General features: G+C 45.6%; 1 protein-coding gene across 1 annotated transcript in view; it reads left to right on the plus strand.

Moving 5' to 3' along the window:
* Window positions 1-15,172, plus strand: part of GFM2 (GTP dependent ribosome recycling factor mitochondrial 2) — a 261,831-nt gene extending 246,659 nt beyond the window's left edge. The window contains exon 21 of the mRNA XM_069223861.1: window positions 15,013-15,172. Within this exon, the coding sequence (XP_069079962.1) occupies window positions 15,013-15,141 (129 nt within the window). The 3' untranslated portion in view covers window positions 15,142-15,172. The remainder of the gene's footprint in view (window positions 1-15,012) is intronic.
* The last annotated feature ends 2,681 nt before the right edge of the window (window positions 15,173-17,853 follow it).

Consider the following 17,853-nt stretch of genomic DNA (forward strand, 5'->3'; position numbering starts at 1 on the left):
GAGCAAAAAGTAATGCTTGGTCTGCATCTAAACCCTTCCAAACTCCATTAATGTCAAAGGTAAAATACACCCTTGCAGGTTTCTCTTGAGCAGCAAATGGCCTCTCCGAGCTAACAAGGGTCTCAGTGGCTGCCACTGTGCCCCTTTGGATCAATGAAGGGGAGGGGCACCTCCTCCAAATTATTGTGCCAGTATGGAATCAGAGTAACTCAAAAAGCACCTCTTCTGTGCTCTATTGGCTTCACTAGCTGATGCTCTGTTCTCAGCCCCCTGCATTATCACACAACTCTGAAAATAAAGCTGTACCATAAAAAGGCATCTGCCCAGCAGCCCTGCAAACTCTGACTCCTTCAGGGACATCATCTGTTTGACGGTCCAACATCTGATCTAAATGTTGCAAGTCAATAATGAACACTAACTAGAATCCAAGCACAGCTTCTCATGTTCTCGTTTGAATATAGCATGTTTTGTTGTACATTGGTTATGCGAGCAAGTCATACCTAAAGCTTCCTTTAGCCAGACCTAAAAAAAACAAAAAAATACAGACCAATATCAGGTTTTCTGAGTAAAGAGACACAAGTTGTAAGCACGTTTCCACTCCTGTATCCTGCACCCCTATATGGAAGAGAAAAGCAGCCTCAAACCATGCAACTATTGCTCTTGACTCTAAACCCCTGTCAGATATACATGCTGTTGACTGAAGCTGGTTAGGCTCCCCTCCATTCTGCCTTCCACAGGCTTGGGTTTAGCATCAGTCATCTGAAACTGTAGCTGGAAGCAGTGGGGCTACGTCAGTCAGCTCCAACATGGCTGAGATGTGCTGGTGAGTTTGGCTCAGTCAGTTCAAGGGAAGGGGTAAGGGGCATTGGAGAGAGGTGACTGATGTGACAGTGAGCAGAAGCACTGAGAGTGGCTCAAGACCACATCATTGGTAATGGGAGAGAGGGACAGGCATGCTTGCTTAGAGTCTTGAAAACCAAGGTTAGGTATGTTATCTCATGTGACTAGACAACACTCCCACTACTCCTTTGTAATTTTCCTTCAAATGTAGGTTTGAATGTGTGTATGTCCATGCATGCTCATGTTTTGAAAGGAGAGCATAGTGAACAAGAAATTCGCAATGGATCTCCTGTCCCTCCTTTCATGCCTGCTCCATGTTTTCCTACACAAGCCCCTGTACATCCCTAACTGCATACTCTCAGCCTCCCTGACTTCACCTCAACTTGGCCTTCATTGCCTCCAAAACCTTGTCGGTTCACCGTGTAGCTCCAGTGCTTCCCTTGTGCCTTCATTGTCTTTTCAGGCTCTCATATCTCCCATGCCACAACTTGTCTCCTGTACTACTGTGATCTCCCTTTCCACCCCTCAGGTCCACTGCAGCGCTGTTACCATATCACCTGCTTTGCTGTATCTCTATATCAGTGGCCCATGGCTTCCAGGTTGTGTTCACTCAGTGCCTTCGAGTCAGTGGCTCCTTGCCCCGCTACCCTTTGTCCTTACTCTTCCAGTACCTCCCAGTTTGTACATCTCTTGTTCTTCTTTCCCCGCCCACCCACCTGTACCTCCAGTACTTTCTGGTGCCCCTCTCCTCAGTAACTCTTCTCTGGGATGCTCATGACCACCCACCCCTCTGCCTGTGCATCCTGTGCTTTGCTATGTCATCCCCATGTTTCTAGTGCATCCTTCCATCTCCCTGTCCCCTAAGCCTCCTTTATCTTGTTGCCCCCTGCTCCTCGCATAGATCACTAGATGTACCGTCCTCTATTTGTACCCATCTCTGCCCCCCCCCCCCCCCCCTCTTATCTGTGCCTACAGCCTCCTCGCCTGTTAAGTACTCTAACTGCTCACCTTTGACCATGCCTCTATTCCTGTGACATTAAGCATTCTTGCATAGGTTTAGGGGAGAATAGCGATCTTGTAGCCACAAAACAATTTTTACTTTAAAAACTTTCTCTGGGCCGAAAGCCAAGGGCTCCAGAGCCTGATACAATTTAGGAGTTTGCTGGTAAACCATGGACATCTTGTTTAAGAAATTCCAAGTGGTTAAAATTGAAGCTGCAGTTTACATCTGGCTCTTCAACATCTGGACATGGAGGTTCCTGGTGTAGATGTCAATTTCTACTGATCTTTATCAAATGGACTCCATTAACCTTGTCCATTTACAAAACAGGTTTTTAGGATGTTTTATTCCAACCAACAGATCATAGTCAACTTTAGTCAACCCAGTGCAGACAAACAGCATCCTCTAGATGAACATGATCTTTTCTACGCTACAGCTTCCAAAGGCATAAAAAGCCCGCTCAATCAAACAGACTTTACAAGCGTAGATCCATAAATTGATGTGCATCTGATAAGGATACTGGTTATAATCCAGAACAAGTCATCCTAGCAACAAAATCCAAGTGGTTGGTCTGGCACATTCAAAGTATTCCATGAAATATTACTTCTTATCCTTCTCTTCTTCAAATCTTGAACTGTGACAAAAGTTTGCCCAGTGTCTCCTAAAGAAACAATATCCGTCATTGAATAAAAGACATCTAGTCTGTTGCAATAGGATTCCCACTGTTTACATTCCATCATTTGCACAAAAGCGATGTAATATGAATGTTGAAATTTTTGGTTACAGCATGCCTAAATCTCACAGAGGGCTTGCGAATATAAGCAATACAGAGGGTTCCTATTTAACATGAAAAAGTGTTCCCCTAAAGGTTGGCTCTTGCCCAGAGACCAGTTTATTTCTCCCTCCGAGAATAAAGGCATTCCTCAAATAGGAGTAGCCATCCCTTCGCTTGTTTCTTTTAGACAGGAATTTGCAAGCACGCTCTTTCATCGGAAAGAGCGCACAAGTGGTTTTTAACACCTCCCTGCGAGTGAGCAGATATCTTAACAGCTTCTTCCACCATTCCTGCATTTTATCAATAGAAAATAGTATGCTGCCACTGCTGAGAGAATTTCTTCAGACACAGCAGCATAAGCTGATAGACTGTCCTGAAAATCCAAGAAGGTATTTATTCTGTTGAACGCATGTCTGACTAGATAATGGTTACCACTCTATTTTTAGGTCTTGCCTAGAGACCGCTTTAGTTGTTTCACAATACCTATGTTTTCACAAAAAAATACATAATTATATACATACAGCAGAGGGCAATGGTCAGTCCACTTTAGCCATTGGCTTTTCTCACTGTGAATGACAGCATTTTACCTCTGCACATGTGCATATTTGCCTGCAAAATAGTACTCTCCAGCAGAAAGGATTATGAACCATACTCCTTTCATTTTTAGGTTTTGCCTGCAGATGTGCGCTTGCACCCTGTGCTTGCGAAGTCTGTTGTAATGTGGGGGGGGGGGGGGGGTAAATCTTAAGAGGGGTTTAAAACCCACCCCTTACCTACCTGAATTTACCATTGGCTTATGCTAACGTCACTGCAAATTATGTGCTTCTGATTGGCCAACATGTCATACTTTCACTACCTGCCCTCTGCTTTGCTGTCCATGGTGTCACGTGGAGCCTGGATCAAGTAGAGCTTTTGTTCACTGGCCAGTGTCCTTCCACTGACCACATGTTTCCCAGGGTCCTTTTTTTTATTTTTTATTTCTACAATTGCACTCACTAGGCATGCACATGCCTGCAGTCCCTCTACTCAATTGCGCTGTATTTGCTTTTCCAACTTCATTATTAAAACCCCTGTGTTTACCCAAACCTCCCTCCACCACCCATCTTGTATTACTTTTCTTGCCTGTTTTTTAATTGAATACACAACAACTGTTTTCTTGGTTTCTGTATGGCCGGGGTCTGTGCTGCAGCCTACAAATGGACCTTTAGTCCGCCGCTGCTTGGCAACACGATACGGCCTTTGTACTCTATGTTCTGAGGGAAATATGCAAAAAACAATATTGTGGAAATTAGTGCCTGAAGTGGTAAAGACTTTCAAATGCTGTCCAGCTAGACAAAATGCAGATCCATACGGGGCTTCTTTTTTGGTAGAGTTCTATAACACAAACTTGGCAAAGCAGCATTAGTGCACATAAATAAATTTTCTATGAAAGCGAGAAGCTACACATTTTTAAGGCATCAGTATTATGTGATTTGTTCAGGGTCACAGGATGTTAAGCTGACGCCAAGACTCGAACCTGCTTCTCTAGTTCCAACACCTGCAGCTGTGGCTGTCCTCTCTCTTCCCTGATAGCACACATCTCACTGCTCACAGAGGCAGACACACAACTTACAAACACTCAAATTAACATTTATCTGTGCAACATTTATGGTGCACCTCAGTGTTGCGCTTGGGATATTTCTTTCATTCATGGCCCATCAGCAGCAGGCGCTGTACACACTGAGCTGCCTCACTCACTGGTGATGCAGTGTATTTGTATGTTTATCTTTTTCTAAAGCACCCCATTCCTTTAGGAGCGTGGGTGTTTTGCTCTTGTTTTATTTAAGAGTTTGGGCCCTCTTTATACATGGCTGTGGCCTGTTCACAGCAGCAGATGCACAACCATTTAGCTGTGTTCTGTAGTTGTATGTTTCTTTTTAGAAAGCACAGCTTTCCTTCAAGAGTGTGGACGTTAAAACACAAAACCTAAGAAAGTGTGAACCCTGCCAGAGGGGTTGGGAGCATTCACATGGCCGCCAGTTACTTCACTCAATGCTGCGAGACTTTATATCGTACAAACCTCTCAAATAATATTTACAACTGCAGGTATCTAGCTACCTGTAGAACATATACAGTGAGCCTTAGTTTCCCACTGTCTGGGAGGAATTACACAAAGGCCAACTGGCAAGCTATTGACAGTCATTTTACCGAGAACACAGGGTCCCAGCTTCAGGTGGTTGGGACAAGAAACAGTAGCTTTGCAAAAGCAACTTTTTCAGAACTGTGCCTTAAAATCAGACTTTACAATAAAGGAGGGTTTTAAATTACAATTCATTTGAGTCCAAACTTGATGTTCCTATTTGTTCCCAATCAAAAATTAGAACTTAATAAGGTAACCCAATGATATCCAATGAGAGGGAGAGGCTTTGGAGTAGAAACACAATTTAAAGAGTTTTCCACTACCAGGACATGTAAAACTTAAAAACATTTGTCCTACTTTTTACATACAAGTCGCCATGCCCTATGGGCTTTTTAGGGCCCAACGTAGGGGTGACTAATATGTATTTAAAAGGAAGGTTGAGGCCTGGCAAAAGGATTATTTTGCCAGGTCACATTTAGCGATTTAAAACTGCATGCAGGCTCCAAAAGCAGATATGAGACATTTGTTTAGAGTGCTACTTAAATGGGAGTCACAATGAGTGTTTAGGATCACTAAAAGGATATAATGTACGGGCCATGTGTAAATGTAGTACCAATTTCTTCAATGCCCAGATCCAGAAAATGCTTATCTCTCAGTTACAGTCCACCTCTGTTCCCTGGTGTAGGAGGCTGGACTGGCTTGTAGTAGGTACCAAGAGGTACTTACACCTTGCACCAGGCCCAGGTATCCTTTATTAGTGTAGAGGGGTGTCTAGCAGCTTAGGCTGATAGAAAATGTAGCTTAGCAGAGCAGCTTAGGCTGAACTAGGAGACGAGTGAAGCTCCTACAGTACCACTAGTGTCACTTGCACAATATCATAATATACTAAAAATAAAGGTACTTTATTTTTATGACAATATGCCAAAGTATCTCAGTGAGTACCCTCAGTATGAGGATAGCAAATATACACAAGATATATGTACACAATACCAAAATATGCAGTAATAGCAATAGAAAACAGTGCAAACAATGTATAGTCACAATAGAATGCAATGGGGGCACATAGGTATAGGGGCAACACAAACCATATACTCTAGAAGTGGAATGCGAACCACGAATGGACCCCAAACCTATGTGACCTTGTAGAGGGTCGCTGGGACTGTAAGAAAACAGTGAGGGTTAGAGAAATAGCCCACCCCAAGACCCTGAAAAGTGGGTGCAAAGTGCACCTAAGTTCCCCAAAGAGCACAGAAGTAGTGATAGGGGAATTCTGCAAGGAAGACCAACACCAGCAATGCAACAACAATGGATTTCCTGACTAGAGTACCTGTGGAACAAGGGGACCAAGTCCAAAAGTCACGATCAAGTCGGGAAGTGGGCAGAAAAGGAAATGCCCAGGAAATGCCAGCTGTGGGTGCAAAGAAGCTGCCACCGGATGGTAGAAGCTGTGGATTCTGCAAGAACGACAAGGGCTAGAAACTTCCCCTTTGGAGGATGAATGTCCCACGTCGTGCAGAGGTGTTTCCGTGCAGAAAGACCGCAAACAAGCCTTGCTAGCTGCAAGGGTCACGGTTAGGGTTTTTGGATGCTGCTGTGGCCCAGGAGGGACCAGGATGTCGCCAATTGCGTGAGGAGACAGAGGGGGCGTCCAGCAAGACAAAGAGCCCACTCAGAAGCAAGCAGCACCTGGAGAAGTGCTGGAACAGGCACTACGAAGAGGAGTGAACCGGAGCTCTCCCGCAGTTACACCAGAGGGTCCCACGACGCCGGAGGACAACTCAGGAGGTTGTGCAATGCAGGTTAGAGTGCCGGGGACCCAGGCTTGGCTGTGCACAAAGGAAATCCTGGAAGAGTGCACAGGAGCCGGAGTAGCTGCAAAACATGCAGTTCCCAGCAATGCAGTCTAGCGTGGGGAGGCAAGGACTTACCTCCACCAAACTTGGAATGAAGAGTCACTGGACTGTGGGAGTCACTTGGACAGAGTTGCTGAGTTCAAGGGACCTCGCTCGTCGTGCTGAGAGGAGACCCAGAGGACCGGTAATGCAGTTCTTTGGTGCCTGCGGTTGCAGGGGGAAGATTCCGTCGACCCACCGGAGATTTCTTCGGAGCTTCTAGTGCAGAGAGGAGGCAGACTACCCCCACAGCATGCACCACCAGGAAAACAGTTGAGAAGGCGGCAGGATCAGCGTTACAAGGTCGCAGTAGTCACCTTTGCTACTTTGTTGCAGTTTTGCAGGCTTCCAGCGCGGTCAGCAGTCGATTCCTTAGCAGAAGGTGAAGAGAGAGATGCAGAGGAACTCTGATGAGCTCTTGCATTCGTTATCTAAGGAATTCCCAAAAGCAGAGACCCTAAATAGCCAGAAAAGGAGGTTTGGCTACCTAGGAGAGAGGATAGGCTAGCAACACCTGAAGGAGCCTATCAGAAGGAGTCTCTGATGTCACCTGCTGGCACTGGCCACTCAGAGCAGTCCAGTGTGCCAGCAGCACCTCTGTTTCCAATATGGCAGAGGTCTGGAGCCCACTGGAGGAACTCTGGGCACCTCCCAGGGGAGGTGCAGGTCAGGGGAGTGGTCACTCCCCTTTCCTTTGTCCAGTTTCGCGCCAGAGCAGGGCTGGGGGATCCCTGAACCGGTGTAGACTGGCTTATGCAGAAATGGGCACCATCTGTGCCCATGAAAGCATTTCCAGAGGCTGGGGGAGGCTACTTTTTCCAAAGGGAGAGGGTGTAACACCCTCTCTCTGAGGAAGTCTTTTGTTCTGCCTTCCTGGGCCAAGCCTGGCTGGACCCCAGGAGGGCAGAAACCTGTCTGAGGGGTTGGCAGCAGCAGCTGCAGTGAAACCCCGGGAAAGGCAGTTTGGCAGTACCCGGGTCTGTGCTAGAGACTCTGGGGATCATGGAATTGTCTCCCCAATGCCAGGATGGCATTGGGGTGACAATTCCATGATCTTAGACATGTTACATGGCCATGTTCGGAGTTACCATTGTGATGCTATACATATGTCGTGACATATGTATAGTGCACGCGTGTAATGTTGTCCCCGCACTCACAAAGTCCGGGCAATTTGCCCTGAACAATGTGGGAGCACCTTGGCTAGTGCCAGGGTGCCCACACACTAAGTAACTTAGCACCCAACCTTTACCAGGTAAAAGTTAGACATATAGGTGACTTATAAGTTACTTAAGTGCAGTGGTAAATGGCTGTGAAATAACGTGGACGTTATTTCACTCAGGCTGCACTGGCAGGCCTGTGTAAGAATTGTCAGATCTCCCTTTGGGTGGCACAAGCAATGCTGCAGCCCATAGGGATCTCCTGGAACCCCAATACCCTGGGTACCTCAGTACCATATACTAGGGAATTATAAGGGTGTTCCAGTATGCCAATGTAAATTGGTGAAATTGGTCACTAGCCTGTTAGTGACAATTTGGAAAGAGAATGAGAGAGCATAACCACTGAGGTTCTGGATAGCAGAGCCTCAGTGAGACAGTTAGTCATAACACAGGTAACACATACAGGGCACACTTATGAGCACTGGGGCCCTGGCTGGCAGGGTCCCAGTGACACATACAACTAAAACAACATATATACAGTAAAATATGGGGGTAACATGCCAGGAAAGATGATACTTTCCTACACCTGGGCAGTAACCTCCACTGATGAAGGCTACAGGTTGGTCTAGGCCCTCTTCATTCAACTGTGAGAACACAGCTGTATGCCATACACTTGTCTGCGCTATAAACTCAGGAGAAGTCAAGTGCCTTGAGTACAGGTGCTGTACACATGGCCTCCTTCAGAGTGTCAAAGGCTTTCTGGCAGGCCTCTGTCCAGAGCACATTCTTCAACTGCTTCTTAAGTTAGAAGTCCGCTCTGTTAAGAGGGCAACAAAGGTGTCATAGCCCTTAACAAACCTCCTGTAATATCCACTGAGGGCCAGGAATGCCCTAACTTCAGTCTGAGGTTTGGGGGTTTCTCAAGCCAGAAAAGCCCCAGTATTGGCTGGGGGAGAGCTGCACCTTGTCCCCGCCCACTAGGTGTCCCAGACACACCACAGATCCCTGAGGGCCTGAGCACCTTCTGGAAGTGGACCAGGTGCTCCTCCCATTGGAACTGTAAAAGTGCAATGTAGTCTAGGTAGGCGTCACTGAAAACCTATATCCACGCCACCATCCTGTTGACCAGACCTTATCAGCTTGGGATAGGGTGAAAATAGTTTTTTTTTTTAACGGAGTTGAGCCCCCTGTAGTCCACAAATAACCCAAGTTCTGGTCAAGTGCTTTTTCTGGCAGCTTTATGTACCAGAACCACTGAGTTGGACCAAGGGCTAGTGGAGTGCTCAAGTCAGGCATGTTGACCTCACTCTGTGCTCCTTTAAAGATAGAATAGAAAAGGAGAGTGAACCTCTGCCCGATCTCCTATCATTAGTAACCAAAAGCATGGTAACTTCAGACCTTTCATAGTGGGGCTTGAGGCAGTTGATATGGAGGAGCCTAAAGTGCTTCCTGGGGGTCTTAAGGTTTCTTCTTCACATTATAGGGCCCTGTTCTTGATTGGCTCCATCACCAGTGATTTGTGGCCTGGCTGACGCACAACCAAAGTGGCCTTATGGTCATTCTGGAGCTTCATTAACAATGCACATCCTTTAAAAGGGGGTGCCCACAACAGGAAAGGAATTCAAAGGAGCTTTTATCTTTCTCCCTGACTTCCCACTGGCTTGTCAGGAAGAACATGACCTGCAAAATGCACCTGAGGTCACCTTCATCTGGGGCAATAAAAGTGGGTCACAAGCCTGGCCAAGGTCTTGTTTTGTCCCAGATGCCCTGCAGGGGTAGGTTATGAGCCAGACCCAGAAGGAACACTCTGTAGCAATGTTGTGCTTATTTGAATAACATACAGAAAATGTTCGGTGCAATCTTTAGAAGTTACAATGAACGATCCAAATATTAAACATTTGTGGCCTGATTATATTTATCTTGTATTTTTCGCAAAGTTTTATTAACAAGAGAAAAAAAGCAGCCTATTGACAAGAGAAAAAGACAGCTGACATGCATTTCTTTAGTATGACTTTCTCAAGGCTTAGCCACAGAAACATGGAACTCAGAAGTCCAAAAACAAATTGAAGGAGAAACTCCATAAATCTTTTTTCAATTGACAAAAAAGACTGTACTGGTCTTAAGGTATTGCATCTTTTGAGATTTCTATATCGTGGAGCACAATTAATGGGAAGTGTAGTTCCATAGTGTAAAAAATGTCGGGGCATGTATGTCAGCTGTAGTAAGGGGAGCAAACGCTCGGTCAGGGAATCTAACCCTCTAGTAGCTTGGCACAAAAGCAGTCAGGCTTGAACCTAAAGGTAATGTGTAAGGTATTTATGCAGCACTCAAACAGGTAAAAAGTGAAAACACAAGAAAAATCCCACACCAATTTAGAAAAATAGAGAAAAAAATTAAAATAAAATACCACAATGACAAATCTCTAAGCTCCTGCATACACTTTTTTAGTAGAGCAACATCTGGCTGCCAGGATGGCACCAACTACTTCAGGAGGAAGATATAGAAAGCTATGAACTGTTCTGTCTCCACACATGAAGGTGTCGGTCCCACCCTGCTGTGGCAACCGATGATCCTCAAGAGGAGGCAGCCGAATCGAAGGACATATACTCATGGTCAAAAGCCTGGAGCTATTAGGATAACTTTGGTTTAGTCTCTCTGATCTTTTCAATACTCTGAGCAGGAGAGGTAGAGGCATAAGGACATTACATGATTCCCGAGCCCCAGTGCAGGTGAAAGGCATTACCGAGAGAGAACCACATTGGCATTGGCCTAACAATAACCCCCACAGCCTCTATGGTGTGTGCGGGTGGAGGGGGCGTTGCCCAAGCTCCAGGGTTGCCCTCAGGCACTGTATACGGGTCCCTTGTCTGTGAGCTCATGACTGGGATCGGAGCTCAGGCCCAGCTTTATGGTGGTGCTGCCTGTGCACTGACTTTGGTACTGGCACTGTGTTTAAAGATAACATGGGTTTAGAAGCACTGAACTTGCTTGTGCACCCAGAAGTTTTCAGGCAACAATAAAAATGTCAAGATAACTGTGGTGATTAATGTTACTGCTGGTGAGAGATCCAAATTTTGTCAGGTGGCAGTTTTTACTTACTAGTAGCGCAGATGGATAATGTGCCTGCTGCAAAGAATGTCTACCATGCAGATCACAAAACTGTGAGTGAACTATGAGTAGCGCTTCGAAAAATAAAAATAAATGTACATCAGACAGAGGCTATGGGGAGGTGAGGTGCACTGTTGGAGAGTGGTAGTGAGGGAATTCGTGGAGAAGGAGGTCATGGGGGTGGGAAAGACTGTTGCACTAGCAGCAACCAGCGATAAAGCCAACCCTGCATGGGGGAGCCCCTTCATGTATTTTGCTGGGGGGGGAAGGGTCCCCTCGAGTTTCATTATGCCACATCTTGGGTACCCCCAATGAGCAAATGATTGGATACTGTATATTCTCTGTGGTGATGAATAGATTGAGCCAGGGTTCTCCCCATTGTTGGAAGCTGGGCTGCGCCATCTTAGAATGTAACTGTCATTTGTGATCCGCTAGGAAATGCTGATTGACCTTGTTTGCCCTGGTGATTAAAGAGCTTGCTAGGTGCTTGGAGATGCCCTGAGCATTTTGCCACTTCAAGATTCATAGTTTCCTGCCACAAAACAGAACCCACGATCGCACACCACCCTGTTTGTTGCAGTACTGTATGGCAGTTGTGTTTTCTGTGAGAACCTGTACATCTTCTCCCCTTATGGTGTTAAGGAACACCTTCACTGCTAAGCGAATTGCCTGTAACTCCAGCAAGTTGATGTGGAGGCGTGTTTCTGCCAGACACCAGAGTCCTCTGATCTCCACCTCTTACAGATTACCTCCCCAACCCAGCAACAATGTACCTGTCATGACCTGGGTGAAGTAGGGTGTAGTGAGAGGCTTTTGGGTCAGTATAGCTGCGGTTGAACAGCTAGCACTGCAGATCTTTTTTTAGTCTCCTTCGACACAGGGATGGAGTCAGAATGGTTCCCTTGGTCATGAGCCCACGGAGATTTCAAATCCCAATTCAGAGCTTGCATATGCTACCAGTCGCTATCCACAAGCAGAATGCAGGAGGCCAAGAAGTCTTAGAACTGCTCTAAATGAGACCCAGGTCAAAGGTTGAAACATCAGGATCATAGCCTGAATGTCCTGGACTTGTTGGGCTGGAGGTAAGGCTCAGAAGCACAGTGTGTCCAGGATTAATCTAATGCAGGAGAGCTGTGAAGGAGTCAGGTGTGACTTCCGTATGTTGATGGACAAGCCCAACAATGTCAAGAGATTGGCCATTGTCTGGCGGTCATTTATGACTATTTGAGTTGTACTAGCTTTGATGCAAACAATCATCGAGGTACAGGAAGGATGGTATCCTCATCCTCCGGAGACAGGCTGCAACCATAATCATCACCTTTGCACATGCAGAAAACTGAAAGTGCTCTTGGTCTACCTGAAATGCCTGTGGGATTGCAGAACTGGCATGTAGAAATAGATATTCTGCAATTCCAACACCACCATCCAGTCTCGTGGGTCCAGGTCAGAAAGAACTTGGGCCAGGGTGAACATTTTGAACTTGTACTTCTGGAGGAAGATGTCCACCACTCTGTCCCACAGCATGTGCAGGTATCTGGGAGGAGACTGCTAGTATTGACTGTCCTCAGTGCAAGGCTGACTGAGGACAACATCCTCTTTGGAAAGGTCTCCATATATTTTAAGACTATCGAGCAGACAGAAACGCATTGGTGTTTAGTCAGCTGGTAGAGTCTTGCACCACTAGGCTCTTGGGAGTGGGGTGTTGCAGAAGGAAGTCAGGGTCCTATGACACAGGCCTTTGTTGTCTTGCAATCTACCTATTAACTGGTGGTGCAAGATGTTGGTTTTAACCCAGTGCCCAACAGTGTGTTGGTTGATGCCTCGTTGAATGACAGAAGAGGCTGTTGCATTGTCTGCAGTTGGTGTAGCATCTCAGTAACCCCACCATGGCTGGTCCCAAGCCAAGCTGCGAAAGGAAGAGGGTTACACATGGTGGCTAGCTACCTCACCATGTAAAAAAATATCCTAACTACAGAAATGTCTACCATAACACATCCTGACCTTGGGGAGAGAGAGGAATCTCTTTTGCTGAGATCTATGATGCCTTTTACTGAAAGCCAGAGATCCCTACAAAGGAAAGGAGTAAGGCTAAGAGACACCTGGCACTGAGACCTGCAAGCTGACTGCATGGAGATGGGCTACAAATAGCAAAATGGGAGGTCACTAATTCTCATACACTGCACCCAAGTCATGGAATGACCTCCTGCAACAGATCAGAGCCTCCTTATCACTTCTTGTGTTCTGCAAGAAGTTGAAGACATGGCTTTTCATATAAGCACCCTGAGGGCCACACACCTGCAAAAGCACCTGTTTACCCTCGGGTCAACAACACCTGGAGTCAAATTGAAAGAAAAGCCCAAGACAGAGATGGCTGGAGAGTCCTGGTTGAAGGCCTATACCAAAGGAGGGGCAGTAAACATAAGTAAGTACCATCTCAGTAAGAACATTAGTCTTGACTTCAGTCGAGGGCATATTCAGAACAAAGACTTGAGCTGCTGTCCTGATCACAGTAGCAAAGAAGGCAGCTATCCCAGTGGCCATAGTAGATGGGGGCAAGCGAAGGTCAGTATTAGGCAAGGTATAGAGGCCACTGGAAATCTGCATATCATAAAATAGGTTTTCATCGTACATAGGTGATTGATTGTCATATTCATTTGGGTGGTGTGAAGGCAACTCCGGATCAGACATTGGATGAGGGTGGATTCGGTTAGATGTCAGTGGAAGCCGCTCAGAGTTCACTTCGGAATCTGAAAGGACTATCATCAACCAGTCCAATGTTGGTGACAAGGTTGTGGTGCCACAAGAGGTGTGCGATGTGGTGTCAAGTCCGAAACTGACCTTTGATGATGTCTAGTGGCACAGTCCATATCGGAGCCTGACCAGTGGCGTTAGACCGACTGGCAGCCACCTCTGATGCTTCCGGCCCGTAGTCTTTCCAGAGGGATCCAGTTGAGTACCAAGTATTTGGTCCATGGCCTCTTGGAATTCCTTGATTCATTGTCATCGCCCTGGGGTCAGGGGAGTCGGGTGCAGTGGAACCTAGTTCGGAATCTGCTCCGAGGTTGGAGACAGAGTTCATGGTCTAGAGGTACATAGCAGGGTGGTGGGATGAAGTGGAGCAGTGTTTGGACCATTTGTGTTACTTAGATTTCTTGGACTTACCTCACGACCAGGATTTGGTTGGAGACTGGTCACAATAGTGGCCTCTAGAGCTCATCTGCATCCTTGACTTTGCCTGAGACTGTCTTGTTTTGAACTTCCTTTGGTGTTCTGCAAAGTAGAAATGGGCTTCATGGTTGCAGATTGTTTTCAGGTTAATCTTTGATCATAGCAGCCTGAGTCCTGCTTGGAGCCAAGACACTAGAGACAGACCTCATACGGGTCTATCCCCAACGTCTGCTTATGGCAATCCTTATATGGTTTTGAACCCAGTCATTTTAGGTGGGGACATGTCGCTAGCACACTAGAGAATTTGAAGGAAACAAATCACTGTCGGAACTTTAAACATAGCGAGGGAGTGAGCTCCAGACCTGCATCAGAAGCCATGGAAAGAAAGGAACTGAAGTCAGTGCACGGAGGTGGCATGTATATTGTGACCCTGACGTCATATTTGGGGCATGGCTGCACCTACCATCGCACAACGAAAATCTTCAGGATTCAGTTTGACACCTAGGGAAATGCAAAGTGAGCAATCTGCAGTTAGAAGTTTATTATCAGAAATTGTACTTAAAGAATCTGTTTGCCACCTGCTTTCTTGTAAGTATGATAGACTTGTGTGTTGTGGCATACTACAGCCAAAGAAGCTATGCAAGAGTCCTGTGATGTAGTACATGTCGATGAGCTTCGTGCAAATTGAAGGGATTGGGCTTTGTGGGTAACAGTTTAGCAAAGCAGCCAATCGATATGCGGTTTCCTGTAAATTTCATTGCATGCTTAAAGAGTTTTAGAATATTGGACTCGTTCCAACGTTAAAGAAAACGTTTGCTAGACTTCTCTCCAGAATATCACTTTGTAAGTACCATATCCGTAAGTTATACTGACATGGAGACCATAGTCTAGACATTGTCTTCCCATAAGATTTGTTTGCTGACTTCTTAAAACGTTTTTATTTTTGTTTGTAGGGTTATTCCACAGATCTGCGCACGCTAACGTCTGGATCAGCAACTTTCTCAATGGAGTTGTCAAATTACGAAGCTATGAACCCTCAAGATCAAGCTGCACTGTTAAAAAAGCTGAAGGGTTTATATTAATGATGCATTTAATAAAGTGTTCAGAAAGTGATCTTGCAGAGTGGAACAATTTAAGTATGCATAGAGTCTTAGGCACGTGTTTAGGAGTCTGTAAATAAGGCACATCAAGAATGACCTAGACACCAGTTCGGAGGACTGGTGTTTTATGTGATTAACAGAGTGAAGGTGCCTTTTTACATAACTCATTAACTTAAATCGTGGCTTTGTTTACTGTGGGTGCATAATGGCAATGGATTTCCCATGTCAGGATTGGAACTTATCCTGTTCTTGGCATTTTCGCAACCACCTTACACCAACTTTCGAGTCACTTTTTATTATGTACAGTTTCCTGCTGTGTCTTCTCGCTGCCATCACAATGCTAATATTTTGTAAGCACATCTATAGGGGTTCTATCTCTGTCAAGACACTCCCCTAAGACTTTAGCACTAATATTAATCCTATTAACACCAGCGCCACTTAGGTGCTATAAATCTCAACACAAAGCATAATTGTTCTGCCAGATAATCATATCCACATTTCTTTTTCGTTTTGCCATCCCAGTTGTACCATTATTTTGCATAAACATGTACACCATCCATCTACTCCAGCAACACTTGGAGTTTCTTGTAGAACCAACCCCAGGCCAAATACTACCAATGTCACATATGACATTCTTTTAATTGATAAGTAATGTTAATTCTAGTAGTTATAAACTGCAAATGAAATGCGTGAGAAATTGTGTTAGTTGGCTGAGGTATGAGCCCTGGTCAAGCAGCAACCACAATCCTTGTAAGGGTGAGGCACAAACCAACATTAAATTAAGCTGTGCTCAACCCTCTCGTAGCTTGGCATTCAGGCATAAGAGAGGCAATGTGTGAAGTACCTCATCACCATTGTGTACACACTCAATGTCTACCTGGTCCAGGTGCTGGGGTTGAGGTTGGAGCCTTCTGTCACGGAGGCTTAAGTCAGGAGGCCAGCCAGTTAGCCCTTGGCTCTTGCCTGGGTGAGAATGACTGGACCAGCTTGACCCCAGAGGCCAACGGAGCAGCAGACCAGTTGAATGTCTGTCCTTTCAACAGCACAACAGTCCTTCCTGCCAGAGTATCCACGTGTCCAGTAGTGTACTGAATTGATATTGGAGAACTTGCATTGATACCCAGTTGTGCCTTTGGAATGGGGAGACGCTTCTAGAGGTTTCCCTTTGAAGTACCACACAAATCCTGCCTTTCATGTCCATGGCTCCAGACTAACTACAGAGGGTATGCAGCCCTTTGTGTGGAGACATGACTCTACCTGTTCAAGTGTAAGGCTTTGCCCAGCTCTGCCCTCTCATCTTGCTATTGATGGCTCATCCAGGCACACCTAAGCTCTCTATTGTGTGTGGCTGTCTGTGAGGAATACACAACACAAGGCCCACCTGACAACTACACCCAGTCATGTGCCTCAGAGACAGGCTACAGGCACTACGGGCAAGATTTACAAGGCCCTGGCGCCACATTAACGTCAGTTTTCTTTCTTTTTACGCTTTGAAAAGGAGGCCATTTTCCATCGCCATATTTACAAAGTTGTGCAATGCTTGCATTGTGCCACTCTGTAATAACTTGCGCCGCATAATGTATGGGGGTGGAGGGTTTGTTCCAGCGCAGGGAGGTTCATAAAAATGTCCCTTTGAAATTTACAACATTTCACTGCGCCATTTTTAACACCTGGTGAGAGCAGGAGTTAAAATGATGTGCCCATTTCTTTCAATGGGCTTCCCTTTACTTTGCAGGATTATCTCTACAATTTATGGTGCTAATCCTCCAAAGTACCACAATAGTGTCATATATTATGATGCTATTGTCTTAACATGCGCCATGGCGTTCTGTATTGTAAATACGGCACACACATGGTACTGTCAGACAAGACGCAAGAAAAGTGGCACATCACAGCTGATGCGCCATTTTCTTGTAAATCTGGCCCTACATGGCTAAGGCAGGAAAATGCCAACTTTCTAAAAGTGGCATTTTTAGAATTGTAATTTGAAATCAGACTTGAACATGAGAGGATTTTTTTTTTTTTTTGTAGAATTCTAAAGACGGCAAACATGAACAGGTCCCCTCCTCCCGTTAGGAAACAATCCCTTATTAGATGTAATAAGGTAGCTCCAGTGTTAGCCTATTTGGGATGTAGGCCTTACAGTAGTGAAAGACTAATATAAGAGTATTTCACTATTAGGACACGTAAAAAACTAACAAGTACATATCCAACTTTTTAAATACACTGCACCCTGCCTTCTGGGCTGTCTAGTGCCTATCCTAGGGGTGATATAAATGTATTAAAAATGAAAGTGTGGGCCTTGCAAAATGTTTATATTGTCAACATGGCAGTTTAACTACTGCACACACTGCAATGGCAGACCCGAGACAGGTGGTGCCACTTTACTAGGGACTTATAGGTAAATTACACATCCAATTGGGTACAAGCCAGCAATGTTTTAAGGATGAGAGCACAAGCATGTTAGCAGCGGTAAAGTGTGCATAGTCCTAAATGCCAACAAAAATGGGTTAAGAAAACAGGAGGGTGAATGACTGCAGAAAGGACCAAGTCCACACAACCCCCCACCAGCTAAAAGCCAGGGTAGACTAATCAATACCTTGATTGGCTTCCCTGCTTAGGCCATAGACCGTGGACGAGGGCCCTGTTATGCAGGGGCACTTGTCATTTGTACGCCTCTCTGAAGTCCTTTGG

The sequence above is a fragment of the Pleurodeles waltl genome, chromosome 1_1 (genome assembly GCF_031143425.1).
Source record: "Pleurodeles waltl isolate 20211129_DDA chromosome 1_1, aPleWal1.hap1.20221129, whole genome shotgun sequence".
NCBI lineage: Eukaryota > Metazoa > Chordata > Amphibia > Caudata > Salamandridae > Pleurodeles > Pleurodeles waltl.